Source organism: Scyliorhinus torazame, chromosome 7 (assembly GCF_047496885.1).
Source record: "Scyliorhinus torazame isolate Kashiwa2021f chromosome 7, sScyTor2.1, whole genome shotgun sequence".
NCBI lineage: Eukaryota > Metazoa > Chordata > Chondrichthyes > Carcharhiniformes > Scyliorhinidae > Scyliorhinus > Scyliorhinus torazame.
The window spans coordinates 40,845,261-40,867,962 of record NC_092713.1 but is presented as its reverse complement, the minus strand read 5'-3'; the positions used below and the strand labels follow the sequence as shown (position 1 = coordinate 40,867,962).

At 47.2% G+C, this 22,702-nt stretch overlaps 1 protein-coding gene across 7 annotated transcripts in view; it reads right to left on the bottom strand.

Annotated features, from left to right (window-relative positions):
* LOC140426158 (palmdelphin-like) overlaps nucleotides 1–22,702 on the bottom strand; it is a 136,727-nt gene that overhangs the window by 54,586 nt on the left and 59,439 nt on the right. For all 7 annotated transcript variants that reach the window (XM_072510588.1, XM_072510584.1, XM_072510585.1 and 4 more), the window contains 2 exons: nucleotides 10,424–10,504; nucleotides 4,983–5,113 (listed from right to left, as the gene is read on the bottom strand). In XM_072510588.1, the coding sequence (XP_072366689.1) occupies nucleotides 4,983–5,093 (111 nt within the window). In that variant the 5' untranslated portion in view covers nucleotides 5,094–5,113; nucleotides 10,424–10,504. The remainder of the gene's footprint in view (nucleotides 1–4,982; nucleotides 5,114–10,423; nucleotides 10,505–22,702) is intronic.

Below are 22,702 nucleotides of genomic sequence, written 5' to 3'. Positions count from 1 at the left end.
AAGGGTCGTGGGGCAGCCTGTGGGGCGGGGAAGCGCGCTCCTTCACCGGGGGGGGCCTCCGATGTGGTCTGGCTCGCGATCGGGGCCCACCGATCGGCGGGCCGGCTTCTCCCATCCCCGGGCCTACTTTGTTGCGCGGCCGGCCTTGCTTCTCCCATCCCCGGGCCTACTTTGATGCGCGGCCGGCCCCTGAACCCCGACGCCATGTTGTGTAGGGGCCGGCGCGCTGAAGAAGTCCTCCGTGCATGCACAGGTTGGCGCGGTGCCCATTTGGTGCTGGTGAGGGAGGCTGGAGCGGCGTGAACCGCTCCAGCGCCATGCTGGCCCCCTGGGGTGACATTTCCCATGGGTGGGGTTGTGAGGGACAAACTCACTTAGATATTGGGGAACCCTTTCAAAATGGCGACCCAATCTCTGAGTTCAGCTCCCCAGTGCTTAAAAATGTTTTAACTGTGGGCTAAACCAGTGAGAAACTCCCCAGGGCCCCAAAAAGCGACTATGTGTCATTGAATAATGGTGGGGAACTTGCCGGCAGAGCTGGCAGGAAACTCCTTGAAAAACCCGCCACAACCCCACCCATGGGAAATGTCACCCCCACACACATGGGCACTACCCCACACCCCCCAAGTGAGGACACCCCACCATGGGGTACCTGGGTATCCCCCCTCTTCAGGCCCCCCCAAGCCCTTATAGCACCCCTTCCTTCTAGGACCCCCACCCTTCACCCATCCAACCTCCCAGTGACCCCCTATTTACCTGCCTGCACACAATTAACTTAGAAATTTTGGAGGAGAATCGCGCCTGATGTTACCACATCATAGGTTATTTAACCAGTTGTTGATTGCAGAGGTGTTGCTTGCTCACAGCCTAAAATGGAATAAGGAAGAAAATCTTCCAAGTGCCTCTGATGAGATCACCATGTAATCATATGACATGTTATACAGAGAGGCATTGGTTACTATACACAACAGGGAGTTAAATATCTTTAGAGATGTTGTTAATGCTCGCCCAGGGTGGATGAAGTCTATAGAACTATCAAGCTGTCAAATTAGTTAAATTGATAACCTTTAAAAATGGGAAAAACTGCCTGCTTGTGTCTGGGGGAATTGAAAAGACAATATTCCATAAATTTCAATGGGCTGGATTTTGAGGCCCCCTGCTGGGAATGTTTCCAATGATGGGGTTTGGGACATGTAAAATTGGGCGAGTGGGTAGCCCACTGCCTTTCTGCCCATCCTCAAATCCCCATAATACATTGGTGGATAACCACTGACTAGCCAATTAATGGCCATTTAAGAACCTCAATTCAACTCCACTGTCATAATATACTGGGTAATGGAGGTGAGTGAGATTGAGAATGCCGTTTCTTCACCAAAGTTGGTGAAAGGGCAGGAAGGAGGTGGCCTGCTCTGTGCACTTTGGGGCCACCCCACTTAAGATTGTGACCCGCACTTTATGCCTCTTTGCTTGGCTTCCAAAATGGGCCCCCACTCTGATTTTTCCCACCCAAAAGGCTTGGGACTTATTGGGTCTAGTCACCTTGGCAGTGCTGGCTGATATCCAGGTGGTACGGCCAAGGTGCCAGACTGGCACTGTCAGGGTTCCAGGTTGGCACTGCCAGATACTCAGGTGGCACCAGCAGTGCCAGGGCACCACCCTAGCCAAAGGGCATGCAGTTGGAGGCATCTGATCTCCTGGGAGGCCCCCTCGAGTGCGATTCCATCTGGACCCCAGTGCTTTGTGGGACCAGTGCTAAGTGGCGCTCGCCCAAGGTCTCTGAGGTGAAGGGGTTGAATTCCAAAGTCTCAGGTACCTCATAATCTGCACATTAGAGTGAAAGCTGTAAGGGCAAAGAGTGGTTGGTGGGATGTATGGGTGGGTCGGTACTAAGCTGGCCTAGGGGCCTTAAGATGCCATGGGGCAAGTGGAGCACAGGTTATAAGTTGGCATAGGGCTATAAGCGACCATTGGGATGGGTGGGTGGTTTGGATTGGTGTGCTTGGATATGGGTAGTTGGTGGGGGTGAGGGGGTGTGAAGGGAGAGTGGACCTAATGTTTAAGAAACAACTGGGGTCACTTCTGATCTGCATCCAGGGTGGAGACCCAACCCTCCATCCCGCCCCTCTGCTCTCTCCCTTCTCGGCCGGAGTGAATATCTCGCTATTCGGGGAACTTATCCCGAGGTGGAGATTGCGGTGAATTTGCTGGCTCGATTCACCCACAGTGTGAATGAAAATGCAGGCCGGTGTGTATAATGACTGTAACTAGTTAAAACATGCACTCAAATTGAACACTGGGCTTTGTACATCCATTATAAATATGTAAATGTAATGGATCTTTGAATGAGACTGAATTATTCTAGTCTTTGGGAAGTCACTAAAATTGCTTCTGCACTGCTGTACACTTGAGAAAGTGTTTCAATATAGAGATAATATTTGACATATTTTCCACTTTAATCATTTTAAACTTGACAATGCCTATCCTTAAAAACATTACAGAAGAAAAGGATTGATGGAACTTTATTTCACATAGAAAGCCAATTAGTTGAAGCTTGCGGTCCTTAATTGTGCCTCTTATATATATATATGACACGTTCGATTCACAATTTTGTCAATGGGAAAAGTTTCAATATGCAAATATGTTTCTTATTAGACATGGGCTAATTTTATCCCTTGAACACCCAAAACACTGATTTGCTTCGAACCCGATAATCTCATTGCTCAAGGAGGCTTCAATCAATTTTGTTTCAGTTCACAGAATTTTAACAGAGCTTTGATGATCATTCCATACTGATAGCACCATTATGATTTAATGCTGTTGTAATAGCAAGCATAAGTAACTGTCCTTTCAGCTTTCTATAACTTAGCCCTAAAAGAATTTGAACAATTGACTGCAGCAGCTGTGCCTGAATAATCCCTGCTTCCTTTCAACACATCCAGGGAAATGAAACAACACAGCCCGCCAGTCATTGTGAGGCTCAAATTCCCAGCAGCATGCTATGTCTACTGGCTGGGAGGGATGATGCAAGTGTGAGATGCCAAACAGCAGTTGCTTGAATAGATCAGCAGTGCAGATTATGTGGTAATAATGACTGTGAAGCTGGCAGGGTTTAGAACCATAAAATCCACAGAATCCCTACAGCGCAGAAGGAGGCCATTCAGCCCATCAAATCTTCACCGACCCTCTGAAAGAGAACCCCACGAATGCGCACTCCCCTGCCCTATCCCCGCAGCCCCGTAACCCCACTGTGATATTGTGTATTAAATCTGGCACATTAAGAGTTAATGTGATACTATATTCTACCATCAGATAGAGCTGAAGAGCAGGCCTATAAAAGGGAATGCCGCTCAGACGTCTGGGAGAGAAGGCGTAAGAAAGAGTAAGGAGAAGCTTGGAGTAGGTGTGAGTTAAGAGTAGCAGTATAGATTTCTACAGCATAGATGCAGTATATCTTATTCATTAGTTAACACCTTGTAACATGGTAGAAGCATAATTAGTGTAGTGTAAATAAACTAGCTTGGTTTTGTAACATAGCTTGATGTTCTTTGGCGACACTACAACTTTAATCCATCCTGAGAAACTCAGCAAAGAACATCACACCCTCCTAGCCTGCACATCTTTGGAAACAAAGGGGCAATTTCAGAATGGCCAATCCACCTAACCTGCACATCTTTTGGACTGTGGGAGGGAACCAGAGCACCCAAAGGAAACCCACGCAGACACAGTGAGGACATGGAAATGTGTAGACGTGCAAACCCCACACAGACAGTCGCCCAAGGCCTGAACTGAACCAGCATTAGTCCACTAAAACTGACACCAACATCTGGAGTGTGTACATGTGCAAATTGGACGTGGAAATGCAGAGGTTGCAGGAAGGTCTGAATTAAATCTACAGGTCGATGTTGGCTCCAGATTGATTCCCTTATTTCCATCCCCCCAGACCCGCTAAGTTCTCTTAGATGACCACACTACCCTCCATCACTGATGAGCATCTCTGGGGCCATGATTGGAAAATGCAGCTCACTGCAACTAAGCACGAGTAGCCTTGGGACCTCACTGGGCATGTGTCCCGCTTTGGCACAGTCACATTTCTAGGCCCCCTCATCTTCAAGTTGAACAACTGATGTAAAGGTTTGTGTGAAAAGCAAACTGTCCTGGTTCCACAGCGGTCCAGTGATGCTGACCCCACCAGAGTGTGTGTAGATAGGTGGAAGGCCCTCCATTTACATGTCCTAACTTAAGGTCACATCTTGTGGTGTTTGCCTCCTCCCAGAGGCCACAAATTGTGGTGACTGGTGCCAGTTCATAGGGGGCAAGGAAGCTACCAGGAGTCCGCAGGGAAAAGATATACATGCATTTTATTGGACTGAGGCGATTTGTGGAATCTGTGCTTTATAGATTAGAAAACTACAGCAGAAAAATCCAGCTCATCGACTGAAGCTAGCATACACTTCATGTATAAAAGCAAATTATTGCATGCTGGAATCTGAAACTAAAGGGAAAATGCTGGAAAATCTCAGCAGGTCTGGCAGCATCTGTAGGGAGAGAAAAGAGCTAACGTTTCGAGTCCAGATGACTCTTTGTCGGTTTGACAAAGGGTCATCTGGACTCGAAACGTTAGCTCTTTTCTCTCCCTACAGATGCTGCCAGACCTGCTGAGATTTTCCAGCATATTTTCTTTGATACACTTCATGGACATTGGGACAACTTTAACTTTAACTTAACTCGCCAGGTGAGAAGCCCAAAGGATCAAGTCGAACGCTGGTTTTCCACCTAATTGCTTTCATTGTCAAACCAGTGATGCACCTCATCCCTCAAGCTTCCTTGCAGGCCACTTAGGTCAAAATTATCTGCTGTTCTCTCGTGATTATGACTGCATTTAGAACGTCTTGCTTAACTGGAAACAATTGATAATGCGCTGAAATGCTTTTTCACTTTTAGTAACAAAACTACAACATATATCCATCAACCCTGGAGTTTACCTGAGAATATTTTGTTCCAGTTTCCTGGATTGAAGCTGATCTTCCTGGTGTTGCTTTTTCATTGCTTCTTGTTCTTGAGGATAGATGTTGGCTACTCCCTCCAGGAGCCATCTTTCTCGCAAACTCTTTGACTGTTTGGAACAGCACAACATTAAGAATTGTTTTCCATCAACACTACACATCATAGATTATCATAGAATTTACAGTGCAGAAGGAGGCCATTCGGCCTATCGAGTCTGCACCGGCTCTTGGAAAGAGCACCCTACCCAAGCCCACACCTCCACCCTATCCTCATAACCCAGTAACCCCACCCAACACTAAGGGCAATTTTGGACACTAAGGGCAATTTAGCATGGCCAATCCACCTAACCTGCACATCTTTGGACTGTGGGAGGAAACCGGAGCACCCAGAGGAAACCCACGCACACACGGGGAGGATGTGCAGACTCCGCACAGACAGTGACCCAAGCCGGGAATCGAACCTGGGACCCTGGAGCTGTGAAGCAATTGTGCTATCCACAAGGCTACCGTGCTGCCCCAGACATCGTCACATAGTTTTTCATTCCACCAATGTTTATCAGCCTCTTGCTTCATCTTGAGGTTGAGTTTAATGATTAAAACCTTGCTTCTTGACTGCTAGTCTGGATGGTGAGGGAACCTTTAACCTCTACAACCTGGATTTCAATCCACCCCAGAGTACTGAGTTCAAACTCTCTCCAATGATTGCAACGATGCTAGATCTCCAGTATTGCATGGGTTCATGACCCAGTGATACAGACCTAATTGGTATTAATGGTTGAAGTAAAAAATGAGAAAGCTTCATTCGTACATGAGAGGATGCTCTTTTGAGTTTGGGGTTAAGGCACTGCGGGATAGTTTTCAATTTTGCTACCTGAGCAATAAAGTAACAGAGTGGATTTTCCACTAGTAAAAATTGCTCAATTTCCATATAAGGTGGGCAATCCTCTCACCACTTTACTGCTCAGAAAGCAAAGACAAATATTAGCCCCATTGTTGAGACACTACAGCAGGAACATCTCTCTGTATCAAACAACTTCTAAATAATACCTTGCAATGTATCCTGTGCCAATTGCATATTCACACAAGGCTATGAACCAAGTGGTGGAAAATTGGATTAGAATAGATAGGTGTTTGATGGCCGCACAGACACAATGGAGGGATTCTACGGCCACACCCGCCCAGCAACCGGAAATTCCCGCCCGAGGTCACTGGACCTTTCCGTGGTCCGCAACCTGCCCGTGGCGATCTTACGGAGGGAGGGGCGGAAGAACCCAACCCAAAGGGTCGATGGGCCTCTTTCTGTGCTGTAAAACTCTATGACTCTATGGCATTGTGGTTAATTAGGCATTAATTAGGATGTCACATAAAAATATAAACATATCAAACTGGGGTGCAGTTGCATTAGGAGGTGAATGTTTGTAATGTGTCACTCTGTAAATGAATGTATGATTGAGTAAAGATGCACTCCAGTATTATCCTTCATCAAGTGGCTTTCTGGATTGGAACTTACTAATTGAGCATGAAATGAGCTTCCAACCTCCATATCCTACTGTTTGATGGGCCTTGTATCTTGTGAAGAGGGACTATAGCCTTTTAAAAAATAAGTTTAGAATACCCAATTTTTTTTTCCAATTAAGGGGCAATTTAGTGTGGCCAATCCACCTACTCTGCACATCTTTGGGTTGTGGGGGTGAGACCCACTCAGACACGGGGAGAATGTGCAAACTCCACACGAACAGTGACCCGGGGCCGCGATCAAACCCGGGTCCTCGGCGCTATGAGGCAGCAGTGCTAACCACTGCGCCACCCTTCGAGGGAATATAGCCTAATCAGGTACTTACTAATAATGAGTTTATTTACACAATGTATACAAGGTGGGTTGCTGTGAACGCACATCGCATCTGAGTGCTGCCCGACTGCTGATATCAACGATACATCATAGCCTACAACACTCATCAGCATATCTATTCTATTAACCCATTGTATTCCACTCACTGTCACAAAGGTGACCTACTTTCTATCTCTGTAACATTACCCTTTTCTCATTCTGCCACTGGCCTTCTGCTGTTGAAACCTTCACCCGCATTCTTATGTGGTTTCTTTGTTTGACTATTTTGTTCTTGACACTTAAAATCAATCCATTTAATCCCTATTTCAGTGTAGATAAATTTGATCAGAAACTGGAATTAAACACTGCATAAAAACATAAGAAATAAGAGCAGGATTCAGCCATACAGCCAGCCCCCCTATAAGATCATGGCTGAACTTTGACCTCAAGAATGATTTGAGAAATTGGGCTTGTTCTCCTTGGAGCAGAGAAGATTAAGAGGTGACCTTATTGTGGTCAAAATTATGAACAATTTTGACAGTGTAAAGAACGATATTCTGTTTCCACTAGTTGGTTTGCCAGTGAGTAGGGGGGGGGGTCACAGTTTCCAGATGGTCAACTAGAGAGCTAAGAATGAGATGAGGAGAAATTTTGTTACTCAGAGTTGTTAGGATTTGGAATGTGCTGCCTGGAAGAGTGGTGAAGGGGGATTTCATAGGAGGTTTCAAAAGAGAGCTGGATATATATTTGAAAGTGATGAATTGAGAGGGCTACGGAGATAGGGCTGGAGAATGGGACCAGCTGGGTAGCTCTTTTGGGGGCCGGTGCAGACACGATGGGCCCATCTCTTACTTGCTTACTTTCCACTGCAGCCTGGTACCACCTCACAATCTGGAAAGCGTTGATTGGTGACCCCCCTCCCCCCCTCACCAGGTTCAAGTGCTTGCCCACCACCCTTGGTGGTGTAACCTGACTCCATGCCAATTAACAAACACCTCCCCACAAATCCTGGTGAGTGAGACTTTGGAACGGGTTTCTGGCCCAACCCTTGTTTCCCCTACCCGCCACACTGTCCATACTGACTCTTACCAGCTTTTACAGATGCACCATAGAAAGCATCCTATCTGGCTGCATCACGGCCTGGTCTGGCAACTGCTCGGCCCAAGACCGCAAGAAACTTCAGAGAGTCTTGAACGCAGCCCAGCCTATCACACAAACCCACCTCCCATCCATTGACTCCATCTACACCTCCCGCTGCCTGGGGAAAGCGGGCAGCATAATCAAAAACCCCTCTCACCTGGCTTACTCACTCTTCCAACTTCTTCCATCGGGCAGGAGATACAAAAGTCTGAGAACACGCACAAACAAACTCAAAAACAGCTTCTTCCCCGCTGTTACCAGACTCCTAAATGACCCTCTTATGGACTGACCTGATTAATACTACACTCCTGTATGCTTCACCCGATGCCGGTGTCTATGTATTCACATTGTGGACCTTGTGTAGCCCTATTATGTATTTTGTTTTTATTTTATTGTCATGTACTAAATGGTCTGTTTGAGCTAGTCGCAGAAAAATACTTTTCACTGTACCTCGGTACACGTGACAATAAACAAATCCATCCATCCACCCAGAGGGAAAATCCAATCCATTTTGTAGATATTTTGCATGCTTTTATTTTTAAAAAAATGCAGAGTTATGATACAAAATAGAGGTTTTGTGCTGCTCCACCCCTTGACATCAACTTCTATTGCGGCATGGGAAGTATAATATCATGCTTCAAACTCGTTTTACATTGTCTTCTTGGATTAAGATGGTGCTGTGCAGTCTGTGGCACAGCACATCAAATCGCCAGCATGTCATTGTTGATCTGAAAAGCCTAAAGGCACTGTGTTATTTTGGTAGGAATTTTGCAACAGTGGTTTAACTAATGTGAGTTGAATAATAAATCAGATACAATGACAACAATATAAGTGGGGAATTGACAACTACAAGCTCTGCAAAAATGAGTTCAAAGTGAATCTACCTAATTCAATTTTATTGTGAAGGCATTATTCTGCAATGCTTCTTTGAGTGAAACCCAGCAATTAGCACTTCACACATTTATATTTTATGACTCCTACCCAACAGAACAACAGGGGCAGCAGCAATTTGCTTCTGTGTAGGGGCTTCAACTTGCTAAGATACTTCCCAGACAAAACCTGGCCGGAAGGAGATATTCAGGCAGATGGTCAAAGAAGTGGAGTTTATCAGCACCTTAAAAGGAAGGAAGAGGGGTGGAAATATTTAGGGAAGAAATTCCAGGGCTAAGAGCTCAGGCAGCTGAAGACGTGGCTACCAATGGTGAAGCGATTAAAATCAGGCATACTCACCAGGCCAAAATTAGAAAGCTGCAGAAAAAATTGGAGGACAGTAAGGCTACAAAGCATTACAGTTATAATGTAATGTGGTCAGGCAGCACGGTAGCATTGTGGATAGCACAATTGCTTCACAGCTCCAGGGTCCTGGGTTCGATTCCTGGCTGGGGCCACTGTCTGTGCGGAGTCTGCACATGCTCCCCGTGTGTGCGTGGGTTTCCTCCGGGTGCTCCGGTTTCCTCCCACAGTCCAAAGATGTGCAGGTTAGGTGGATTGGCCGTGATAAATTGCCCCTTAGTGTGCAAAATTGCCCTTAGTGTTGGGTGGGGTTACTGGGTAATGCGGATAGGGTGGAGGTGTGGACCTTGGGTAGGGTGCTCTTTCCAAGAGCCGGTGCAGACTCGATGGGCCGAATGGCCTCCTTCTGCACTGTAAATTCTATGATTCTATGATAAGGAGGGATTTGAAAATAGGGGTGAGGATTTTAAAGTCGAGGTGTTATTTGACTGGGAGGAAATGTATGTCAGAAAGCACAGTGCTGATGTGTGATTAGCAAATAATGACAGAGACAGGATAACTTCAGGTTTACAAAGGATAAGGCATGATCGATCAGTCAGCAGAGCGGTGCAATTGGGAAGACTAAAATCAGCAAAGACATGCGCAAAAGCTTTGACAGATGAGCTGAGGCAAGGTCAGAGTTGGTTAGGTTTAAACAAAAATTAATTTACGAGTGTTTCTGGTTAAGTCAGCATTTATTGCATATACACAATTGTTTTGGTTCAGAGGTTATTTGTTTATTATTTTTTAATTTTTTCAAATAAGGGGCAATTTAGCGTGGCCAATCCACCTACCCTGCACAACTTTGGGTTGTGGGGATGAGACCCACACAGACACGGGGAGAATGTGTAAACTCCACACGGACCCAGGGCTGGGATTCGAACCTGGCTCCTCGGCGGCGTGATGCAGTAGTGCTAACCACCGTGCCACCTTGCCGTCCGTTCAGAGGTTAGTTAAGAGTCAACTACATTGCTATGGTTACAGACGTTGAACTAGCCAGTCTTAGTGATGGAGTGGATATGTGATTGGAAGTCATTGATCCTGTATTGAGATCAAATATGAAATCAAGGTGACAAAACCGTCTGGTTCAGCTTGAGATAGTTGCCAAGGAGAGAAATGAAATGATGGCTAGGAAATAGTGTGATGGGAATAGAAGAAAATAGGTCCGCTGGTACTATACCTTTAAATGCTTAAGCTTCAATTTCTCCTCGTCCACTTCGAATCTTTGTCTGGTAATTTTCTCTTGTATTTTCCTCTTGTCCTGTAAAATTAGAGTAGGAATGCAAGTCACCTGACTATCTATTTTATTTAATTTCTCAACAATAATATTAAGTAAAATATCATTTGTGACCAGCAGCAAAGTGGTGGCACTCACCACTGATCAAACTAGCTGGCTTCCGGAGGTTGACTGTAGTATAATTTCTATTGACGTCCCGACCTTAACCAGGCAGCATTACAAAGGGAGGAGCACAATCAAGAAGTTTCAAAAATCGGAAACCAATAAACAATTACCGTCAGGCCAGATTTTTGAACCCGTGCTTACTGCCAGCGGCAGCCGCGTGCATTGAACGCAAGAAAAACATTATTCAATTATGACCTGGAGGTTATTGCCAACAGTGAGGACCACTGAGCCAAACTGCTGGATTTAACCTCTGTGATAACTTTGGAAGGCCTAGTCAAGAGCTTGTCAGCACTCACTGGCAGCAAGACCTCAATCGGATCAGAGATGAAAATGTGGCTGCATTGAATTGATGCACCAATACAATACAAGCAACTCTCTCTGAGTTCTCAAAAGTGAACACAATTCTGCCCCAATTCAAAGTGAACCTGCACAAAGCAAGGAAATCATTCATGTTAGAGGGAGCTGTGCCAAAAGGAGGCATTTTAGCCACCTCTGCTCTTCGGGAACCGGGCAGAACATGAGTTTAAATCCAAACGTAGTACCCCTATTACTCTTTCACCATCCCATAGTTATTATTATTTTTTTAAAATGTTTTTATTCTCCATTTTCACATTTTCCTTCAAAATTTACACCCCACCCACAAACAGTAAACGGTAACAAATACAAAATCAATCCCCTGAACAATACCAACGATCCCATCCTCCCACCACCCCAAACAACGGCCCACCTGTCAATATATGCATCCAATAAAACAAACACCCCCATGGTGCAAACAAAAAACAAATGAGAAAAAGAAAAAGGAGTCCGGGATCGCCCATGTTCACCATTGACCTATAGGGTCCACTCCCCCTCCCCCCACCTACACTCAACGACATCCAACCTCTGAAAGAGTACCGTACATGATACCCAAGAGTTGCACCCCACTCACACCCCCCCCCCCCCCCGGCCCCCCCCCTCCCCCCCCCCCCCCGCCCCCCCGCCCCCAGTCTCCAACTCCTCCCGTCCACTGCCTCTGGTAAAACTCCTCCCCCCAACCTCAGTTCCTCCCCCCCCCAACTTTCCACCCCGGCTAGACCACTCGGACCCTGTTCTGCCAGGCTCCGATGGCCGCAGCCCCTCCCACCACCTCACTCCCGTTCACTAGCCAGCTTATACCAGCCACGTGTGGAGGCCCCGCACGTGTCCCTTTCCCCCTCGCCCGGCCCTAGGAAAGCCCAGAAATCCCCTTTTAGCACACAAACCCCGTATATCCACCTACACCCCAAAGAGCCCTCATTTCGAGTGAAAGTCCCATCACTTCCCTTGTCCAAATATATACAACATTGGCTCCTTTAGCCCATACCCCCACATGCAGTGAAACAAAAAAGAAGAAAATACAGTCATGAGGTTACATCGGCACATGGCCATTTCTCAATTTCTCAGTTCTGCCACAGTCCTTCTGCCTTTGCAAACTCCTCCGCTGCTTCCGCCGTTCCAAAATAAAAGTCCCTGAGCTTGTAAGTCACCCTCAGCTTCACTGGATATACAATGCCACACTGCACCTTGCTAATGTACAGTGCCCTCTTCACCCGGTTGAAAGCAGCCCCCCTCCTCGCCAGTTCCACCATAAAGTCCTGGTATATACGTATACCAGCTCCAGCCCACTGCACCACCCACTTCTGCTTGGCCCAGCTCAGGACCTTCTCCTTCACACTATACCTACGGAAGCACAGAGTCACTACCCTTGGCGGCTCACTCGCCATTGGTACAGGCCTCTACGACCGATGAGCCCGATCCAGTTCATATCGGGAGGGATCCTCCCCCTCCCCCAATAGTTTCGCCAGCATCGCGGCAAAATACTCAATCGGCCTCGGTCCTTCAACTCCTTCGGGCAGACTCACAATCCTCAAATTCTGTCGCCTGGATCTGTTTTCCAGGTCTTCCATTTTTCCTCTCAGATCCTTGTTAAAGTCCATCACCTTCCGCATCTCCTCCCCCATCAAGGCAAGTTGATCACCGTGCTGCAATAACGTCTCCTCCACTTCCTTCAGCGCCTCCCCTTGCTCTCGCACCTCCGCCACTGCGCTCGCCACCGCCGTCATCACCGGGGAAATCGCCTCCTCCACAAGTGCACTCAAAACCTCTCTCATCTCCTTCCTCATTGTCTCCATGTATCTTGTAAACTGCCTTTCGAATTCCGCAGCCATCACCTTAGTTATTTCTTCAGCCGTAAGCAATGCGGCCTCCCCTGGTGCTCCAGCCTCCATTTTCCTTGGTGACCCCGCGGTGACCTTTCCACTCCCCGACGGACCTGCAACTGTTTTCTTTACTGTCGATTTTTTGCTTACCCTCTACATTTTTCTTCACTGTGCCTTCACTGTTTCTTCCTGCTTTTGCCGCCTCCGTGGACCCTGGGACCGGGCTTAAAGTCCCAAAAATGCCGTTCCCGAACGGGAGCCCTCCATTGTGCGGCCGCCTCCCGCCCGCCGTCACCGGAAGTCATCCCATGGTTATTTAAATCAGTACATGTAAATCAGGGTGGCATGGTGGCTCAGTGTTTAGCATTGCTGCCTCGCAGCGCCAGAGACCCGGGTTTGATTCCAGCCTTGGGTTACTGTGTGGAGTCTGCACGTCCTCCTCATGTCTGTGTGGGTTTCCTCTGGGTGCTCCGGTTTCATCCCACAGTCCAAAGATGTGCAAGTCAGGTGGACTGGCCATGATCAATGCAGGGGTTATGGGGATAGGGTGGGGGAGTGGGCCAAGGTACAGTCCTCCTTTAGATTATTGGTGCAGACTCAGTGGGCCGAATGGCCTCCTTCTGCATTGTAGACAATCTATGACTTTAAAACAACTGTTTATTACATTTTGTTCATTATAAACAAACTAATATCAAACAACTAACCCCAGTTACAATATCAAAGAACAAGACAACAACAGAACTAAACTAAGCCCCGTAACAACTGAAAGTGACTAACTCTTTGAAAAAGGAAATGAATGGCTGCCATCTTAGGTAGAATCCTTCTACCAATCACTTGATGGTTTACTTAATCTTCTACAAATGTAAGGAAGACAAGAGGTCACCAAACTAAGTTGAGACACAGGATTTATCTGACTAAAGCGAGGATGAGCAGATAATTCTCTGGGGCGGAGGGCAAGTGTGAGCATTGTCCTCGGGGGCCGGCTAACCACACTTATATGTTCTGGTCTTGCCCCAAGGTAGTAAACTTTGGGACCACTTTCTTCAACACAATGTCAGAGGTTCTCAATGTTGCTTTGGAGCCATGTCCACTAGTCGCTATTTTCAGGGTGTCAGACTCGCCGGTGCTCCAGAACTCGTCTCCAGGCTATTAACGAGGGAAAGCTGAGGATGTCTGCTTTCACCCCTGGAATATCTATCGTGGGACCTATGGGGTGAGAATGCTTACCTTCGCCTTGCTATTTGCAGGGCACGAGCTCCCCCAGAAGAGGTGGAGTATCTCAATTAGTCAATGTATCAAAGGTTGGCCAGTCAGACACTGACCAGAACAGGAAACTGGTAGGGATCTCCTTAGCATACATAGTGTACATATCTTTTGCGTAAATAAAACTTTGCTTCTTATTTTACTTGGTGTGAACTCCCTGTGCCTTTATTAAAACTCCTTTTCCATATTTGCTATCAACTCCGGGGTTGAGGCAAGTGAGTAGTGGTGATCCACCTCAAGAATGGAGTCAGCCAGCTGCTCCGCCCTCGCTGTCTTTACCATGTGCACTTTGTCAGAAATTACCTCCCCCTGATGACCACCTTAAGGTCTTCCCACAGCTTGGAAGGCGAGATAGACTCTGTTATTAAATTCAATATATTTCCCAATGGCGATGGACATGTATTCTCTTGCCTGCTAATAATACCATATCCAGTCTCCATGGTGGGATACTGGGAGGGACCTGATTCTCATGCAAAATCACCAAATGTGGGTCATGGCTTGAAATCACAATCGCCGAGTAACCCATCGCCACCACAAAAGTTTAATAATGACTATGAAACCATTGTCTATTGTCATAAAAACCCATCTGGTTCACAAATCCCCTTTAGGGAAGGAAATCTGTCATCCTTTCCTGATCTGACCTACATGTGACTCCAGAACCACAGAAATGTGGTTGACTCTTAAATACCCTCAGGGATGGGCAACAAATGTTGGCCCAGCCAGCGACAGCCACATCCCATGAATGAATTTTAAAAAAAATTCCCTTCCGTAAGGGAAGTTGGCGAACCAGACGGGTCTTACATCAATTTTATGGTCACTTCAGATGGTGAGATTTGAAACAATGTCCCCATTTGCCTGCAACTCTGGATTATTAATCTAGTGGATTTGCCATCACTGCTTGAATGGTCCACTGGCAGAACTTCCTTTGCTGACAGTCCTCTCAGGAAAACTTAGTCGGTAACAAGTGGAGGACTTCACTTCACAGGCTAGTATAAAAGGATGATCCGAAGCACCCCCCGATATCAGATGCAGCATGGTAGCACAGTGGTTAGCGCGGTTGCTTCACAGTGGCAGGGTCCTAGGCTTCGATTCCTGGCTTGGGTCACTGTCTGTGTGGACTCTGCATGTTCTCCCGTGTCCGCGTGGGTTTCCTCCGGGTGCTCCAGTTTCCTCCCACAAGTCCGGAAAAGACGTGCTTGTTAGGTGCATTGGACATTCTGAATTCTCCCTCAGTGTCCCCGAACAGGTGCCGGAGTGTGGCGACTGGGGGGTTTTCACAGTAACTTCATTGCACTGTTAATATAAGCCTACTTGTGCCACAAATAAAGATTATTATTATTATCCACGTAAAGGTTTGGGCCACTGCTGCCTTGAGTTTCTCCCAATAACCCCTGATCCACATTTGGGAAATCCTTTCACTGACAGGAAAGATGGGAGCTCCTCTTTCTGAGGAATAGAATTAGGAGGCCTACTCACCTGACCATGCAGGCCCGGAAGGAAGTCGGCGGAGAGGTTAATAGGACCATACTGCAGTGCCACAGAAGGACGCCTGATCTGATCTATTCCGCCAGGGTAAGTGAAACCTACCTCACACTCTCTTCAGGGCACTAGGCAGTCTAAGGGTTAGAGTCCACAGGGCTGTCACACTACCTTCAGGGACACCAGCACTGAATGTCTGTCAGCCACTTTAAGTTCATTATCTCATGTAAGTTCCTGCACAAATGGCATCGTAATCCTTTACTGGGGTGGACTCGGCAGGCACAACAGCCATGCATGCTTCTGAACAGCTCTTTCATCCATAGCGTTTACAGTAAATCAATCTGTCGTAATACAAGGCAAAATCCCCCACAACAAAAGGGAGAGCCAAGACAAGTGGGGGAACACCAAAAGTTACAGACTCTCACCATTTGCAGAACAGGCCTCAGAGCTGACTGCTGAGATTAGGTAGCAGGGTCACATAGAATCATAGAATAGAATTCCTACTGTGCAGAACAAGGCCATTCAGCCCATCGAGTCTGCACCGGCCCCTGGAAAGAGCATCCTACTTAAGCCCATGCCCCCATCCTATCCCCGTAACCCAGTAACCCCACTGACATTTCTGACACTAAGAGGCAACTTAGCATGGTCAATCCACCTCACCGGCACATCTTTTGACTGTGGGAAGAAACCGGAGCACCCGGGGGGAACCCACGCAGACACGGGGAGAAAGTGCAAACTCCGCACAGACAGTTACCCGAGGCTGGGATTGAATCAGAGTCCCTGGAGCTGTGAGGCAACGGTGCTAACCACTGTACCACCGTGCCGACCCTCAAATTTTACAATCTGCTGTGGAGGGATTCGAACCCAGGTCCCCAGAGCATTGCCCTGGATCTCGGGATTGCTACGCCACTGTCTCACATGGACTCGGAACATTAACAATGGCCGTCATTTTTCGAGCCCGTTTGACACACGCGCAAATTCTGTTATGGCCGCTCACTCTCGCAATAACGGGATATGTGTCGGCAAGATTTCAGAATGAGATACTCCCCAACCCCCACCGGTCACGTGTTTACCCAGAAAGGGTGTGAACCTGAATTCCACTAATTTAAATATTATTAAATGGCTTTAAGCCATAACTTCCAACCCTGTGTGACGCCTCCTCCCCCCACCACTCCCCCTGGTGGCGTGGTCTCACACTGGTGCAATTCACTATTGATTTTTGAAATCCGAAACCGGTTGTGATGATCATGCCGGGGCTGAGGAGGTGCCTGGAGGCCCTAGGGTTGGAGACTGAGGCTGGGTAGTGCACCGACACCCTGACAAAGCCCATTGGTATTGCCCCCAGCAGTCCAATCAGCAGGATCTACGATGGGAAGAAATTATCATTGACTCCTGTGTCAGTACTGACTGGGCCACGTTTCTCCCTAATGCAATGGTCATCCAGGTCAGAAACTTGGCAGGTTTCTGACATCTGCAGGGTCCTGAAGGTCTGGAACTAATCAAACTGTTGTCCCAGCAAGGCAATCTCCGCGAGGGCAATGCAAACAAACCTCGCAGCTTTGGTGCATGATGTGTAGTTTTCGGTTGCTGCATCCTGTATACAAAGGGTGATTGAGGGTTAGTAGTAAGGTGATACAGTTCCACCATGCATTCATGAGAGCTGGCAATGGAAGAAATAGAGTTCTCTGGATTCTGCTCCAACTTGACATGTCCAAGTGCAAACCATGAAATATTTTTTTTTGTTCAGACCGCCTTACGAATCAGGGTCGGAGAATCGCCAGGGGGCAGCGTGAATCCCGCCCCCGCTGGCCGCCGAATTCTCCGGCACCGGGATCCCCCCCCCGGCGATTCTCTGGCCCGCGATGGGCCGAAGTCCCGCTGCTGTAATGCCGATCCCGCCGGCGTGAATTAAACCACCTCCCTTACCGGTGGGACCAGGTGGCGCGAGCGGGCTCTGGGGTCCTGGGGGGGGGGAAGGGGCGATCTGGCCCTGGGGGGTGCCCCCACGGTGGCCTTTCCCGCGATCGGGACCCACCGATCCGCGGGCGGGCCAATGCCGTGGGGGCACTCTTTTATTACGCATCGGCCGTGTAGGTCTCCGCGATGGCCGACACGTAGGTGACCCCCTCCCCCACTGTGCATGCGCGGGGATGACAGCAGCAGCCGCTGATGCTCCCGCGCATGTGCGGACCTCCGCCGGTCGGTGGAGTCCCTTCGGCCCCGGCTGGCGTGGCGCCAAAGGCCTTCCACGCCAGCCGGCGGGACGGCAACCACTCCGCCGCGGGCCTAGCCTCTAAAGGTGAGGGCTTGGCCCCTAAAGGTGCGGAGAAATCCGCACCTTTGGGGCGGGCCGACGCCGGAGTGGTTCACGCCACTCCATCCCGCCGGGACCCCCCGCCCTGCCAGGTAGGGGAGAATCCTGCCCCTTGTGTCACACTGACATGAGTGCATCCATGTGTGAATTGGCATTTTAGCAGCTTGAAAGCTGCCATTCTCATTCACTTGGTGATGCGTTGAAAGGACTATAATATGTGAAGCTGTTTAGGGATGTGCACTAAGGGAGTGTTTATCACTTTCCACAGAGGGTAAATGCTGCAAAAGCTATAGGCCTTCAAATAATGACCACATTATTAGGGAAGAAGGTGCCTGATTCTACTTCTGTGATCATTGGGACATTTCTCACCTTTCCTCAGATGTTCACGCTGAGAATGGAGTTATGCTTGCATCTCCTGCATCAGGTGAAGACAAATTCTTGTGAAAATTAATCTTTGCCTTATTCCTTCAGGAATCCTGTAGCTATGAGGCTGTCATGGGCACATCTGGCATGTTGTATCTATGCAATGGCACTTTCATGTGGCTCGTGTGAATCCTCACCTTCTTCAGAGCCATCCAATTTCAAAGTCCTCCTCCTCCGAAGTGACAGTGTTTCCCTCATGCAACACATTCTCCCTTTGCAACGCAACATTGTGCAGCGCACAGCAAACAGCGATAGTGTGGGGCACTCTCTGCGGTGGGTATTGAAGAGACCCGGCTAATTAGGCCAAACATCAGAAACATATCTTCAGGAAGCCAATAGTTTGTTCTATTAAGGACCTGGGGTGGAATGTCCTGCATTGCATCACTCCTCAGATGCACTCAGTGGCTGAAGAACGAATATCATTGACCATATTTTGTTGGGGTGCCCTTTGTCTAACCCTTGTCCGCTGGCTATGCGGGGATTAATTGAACTGAGTTTAATTAATTACATTGCCTTTAGTTCTTCATCATCAGGTGCCAAAGGAAATACTAATTAAAGAGTCAGAAATTTACATTGGAATATTTTAACAATGTGACATTTGTCTTAATTTAGATTTGTTAATTATAATTTAAAACAGGAAATTCGGCATCAAGTATGTTTTACAGAGAGTTCAGAACTGTTTCACATCAGGGAATGAGATTTTCTTGTTTAAAATCACTCATCTCCTTTTGGAATATAATAGCAGGAGGTTTAATAATGGTGACATTATGATTGCACCACCTCCCATACCAAGAACCATGATAGTTAGAAGATTCATTTTAAACATCAAACATTTGGCACATGAGACATTTCCTTGGCTAATTCAATTATATCAGTTGTTCCTAATAGGCAGAGTACAGACCATACTTAACCGGCTTGGGTTAGCAAAACCAAAACAAAACGCCGACTGTAAGGTGTGGTTTTGTAATTGGGCAGCACTTACTGAACAATCCTGAGTGCACTAATAGCTACACTAACAACCAATTTAAGATAATCAGTCAAGTTCATAACGCAACTCATTTATACTTGTTAGAATGACATTCATTTACATGCACGGACATGTTCTCTACAAAGAAAAGTAATATGTTCAACTCTTGCACATTTTTTGAATTGCTGGGGACCCTGGGGAGTCTATGGCAAAATCTTGACCAGAGTCAACTTGCCAACCAATCAACATTATTTTCTCCTGTCGTTTAAGTTGTTGTGATTGTTTAAAATTTAGAACACTTGCATTTGTCTTGATGAGTGCAAGATGAAAAGTTTAAAAAGGGAGGTAACGAGAAAACAGGGTATTATAGACCAGTCAGTCTGACATGGGTAGTGGAGAAAACTCTAGAGTCCATTATCAAATATTTTATAGCAGAGCACTTGGAAAACAGTGGTAGAATTCGAAAGAGTCAGCATGGATTTACGAAAGGAAAATAATGTTTAATAAATCTACTGGAATTCTTCGAGGATGTAAATGGTAGAGCAAATGAGGGGAAGCCATTGGATGTGGTTTATTTGGACTTTAGGAGTTAAATGCTTTCACTTCCTCTTTTTCCCAGCAGAAAGCACTTAACTGCTTTTGATGTGGTCATCAGCAGTCAGTCATAGCTAGATGTTCATTAGCATTGTGATTAGTTTCACAGCAGGGCACTTGAGATCCATTCAAGCGTGAAGGGAAATGAAAATAATTAACCCAAACATCTGGCTCTCTGGAAGCTATCAATTACAGACTACTAACGCTATTTATCTTTGAAGTGAATAGAAGCCTTGCAGATAAGAGGATCTGAGGGGGTTTAAAGGCCTTGTGATATGGTTTTGGCTTTCTACAGCTACTGCTTTCTAGTCATCTGTCTGAGGCAGCAGGTGAAGGCATTGGTGAGGGAGAAAGCGATGCTTTTTTTCACTGGTTCTGCCCAAACTGCTCCCAGGCAGGTGTGACCGATGAAGGGAGGGGTTTTTCTTCTATGAAGCTGGGGAGTCGTCTGATATGGAGGGTTTTCAACTATGAGAGATTCTCTGCTATGGGAGGTTCTCTGTTATGGGGTGTTCCCTGTTGTGGGGACTCTCTTCAATGGGGGATCTCTGGTGGAGGTCTCTGATGGGGGAATTTGCTGAGGGTCTATGATGGGGTCTCTAATGGGAGTCTCTTGTGATGATCTTTGGTGGGGTCACTGGGGGGGAGGGGGGTTCTGGCGGGAGGTATGTTGGGGGGTCTCTGGTTGTGGAGTCTGGTGGGGATCTCTGGTGGAGAGTGTGTTGGTGCTCTCTGCTGGTGGGGTCTGATGGGACTCTCTGGTGGTGGGGACTGTTGCGGGTCTCTAGTGGGGGGTCTGGCGGGAGATATATTGGGGGTCTCTGGTTGTGGAGTCTGGTGGGGATCTCTGGTGGAGAGTGTGTTGGTGCTCTCTGGTGGTGGGGTCTGATGGGACTCTCTGGTGGTGGGGACTGTTGGGGGTCTCTAGTGGAGGGTCTGGCGGGAGGTATGTTGGGGGTCTCTGGTGGGGGGTTCTGATGGGTGTCTCTGGTGGGGATCTCTGGTGCAGAGTGTGTTGGGGATCTCTGGTGGCGGGGTCTGATGGGGGCTCTGGTGGAGAGTGTGTTACATAAGAACTAGGAGCAGGAGTAGGCCATCTGGCCCCTCGTGCCTGCTCCGCCATTCAATGAGATCATGGCTGATCTTTTGTGGACTCAGCTCCACTCTCCGGCCCGTACACCATATCCCCGAATCCCTTTATTCTTGAGAAAGGTATCTATCTTTTTCTTAAAAATGTTTAAAGAAGGAGCCCCAACTGCTTCACTGGGCAAGGAATTCCATAGATTCACAACCCTTTGGGTGAAGAAGTTCCTCCTAAACTCAGTCCTAAATCTACTTCACCTTATTTTGAGGCTATGCCCCCTAGTTCTACTTTCACCTGCCAGTGGAAACAACATGCCCGCATCTATCCTATCTATTCCCTTCATAATCTTATATGTTTCTATAAGATCCCCCCTCATCCTTCTAAATTCCAACGAGTACAGTCCCAGTCTACTCAACCTCTCCTCGTAATCCAACTCCTTCAGCTCTGGGATTAACCTTGTGAATCTCCTCTGCACACCCTCCAGTGCCAGTACGTCCTTTCTCAAGTAAGGAGACCAAAACTGAACACAATACTCCAGGTGTGGCCTCACTAACATCTTATACAATTGCAGCATAACCTCCCTAGTCTTAAACTCCATCCCTCTAGCAATGAAGGACAAAATTCCATTTGCCTGTTGCACCTGTAAACCAACTTTTTGCAACTCATGCACTAGCACACCCAGGTCTCTCTGCACAGCTGCATGTTTTAATATTTTATCATTTAAATAATAATCCCTTTTGCTGTTATTCCTACCAAACTGGATAACCTCGCATTTGTCAACATTGTATTCCATCTGCCAGACCCTAGCCAATTCACTTAGCCTATCCAAATCCCTCTGCAGACTTCCAGTATCCTCTGCACTTTTTGTTTTACCACTTATCTTAGTGTCGTCTGCAAACTTGGACACATTGCCCTTGGTGCCCAACTCCAAATCATCTATGTAAATTGTGAACAGTTGTGGGCCCAACACTGATCCCTGAGGGACACCACTAGCTACTGATTGCCAACCGGAGAAACACCCATTAATCCCCACTCTTTGCTTTCTATTAATTAACCAATCCTGTATCCATGCTACTACTTTCCCCTTAATGCCATGCATCTTTATCTTATGCAGCAACCTTTTGTGTGGCACCTTGTCAAAGGCTTTCTGGAAATCCAGATATACCACATCCATTGGCTCCCCGTTATCTACCACACTATTAATGTCCTCAAATATTCCACTAAATTAGTTAGGCACGACCTGCCCTTTATGAACCCATGCTGCGTCTGCCCAATGGGACAATTTCCATCCAGATGCCTCGCTATTTCTTCCTTGATGATAGATTCCAGCATCTTCCCTACTACCGAAGTTAAGCACACTGGCCTATAATTACCCGCTTTCTGCCTACCTCCTTTTTTAAACAGTGGTGTCACGTTTGCTAATTTCCAATCCGCCGGGACCACCCCAGAGTATAGTGCATTTTGGTAAATTATCACTAGTGCATTTGCAATTTCCCTAGCCATCTCTTTTAGCACTCTGGGATTAATTCCATCAGGTCCAGGAGACTTATCTACCTTTAGCCCCATTAGCTTGCCCATCACTACCTCCTTGGTGATAACAATCCTCTCAAGGTCCTCACCTGTCATAGCCTCATTTCCATCAGTCACTGGTATGTTATTTGTGTCTTCCACTGTGAAGACCGACCCAAAAAACCTGTTCAGTTCCTCAACCATTTCCTCATCTCCCATTATTAAATCTCCCTTCTCATCCTCTTAA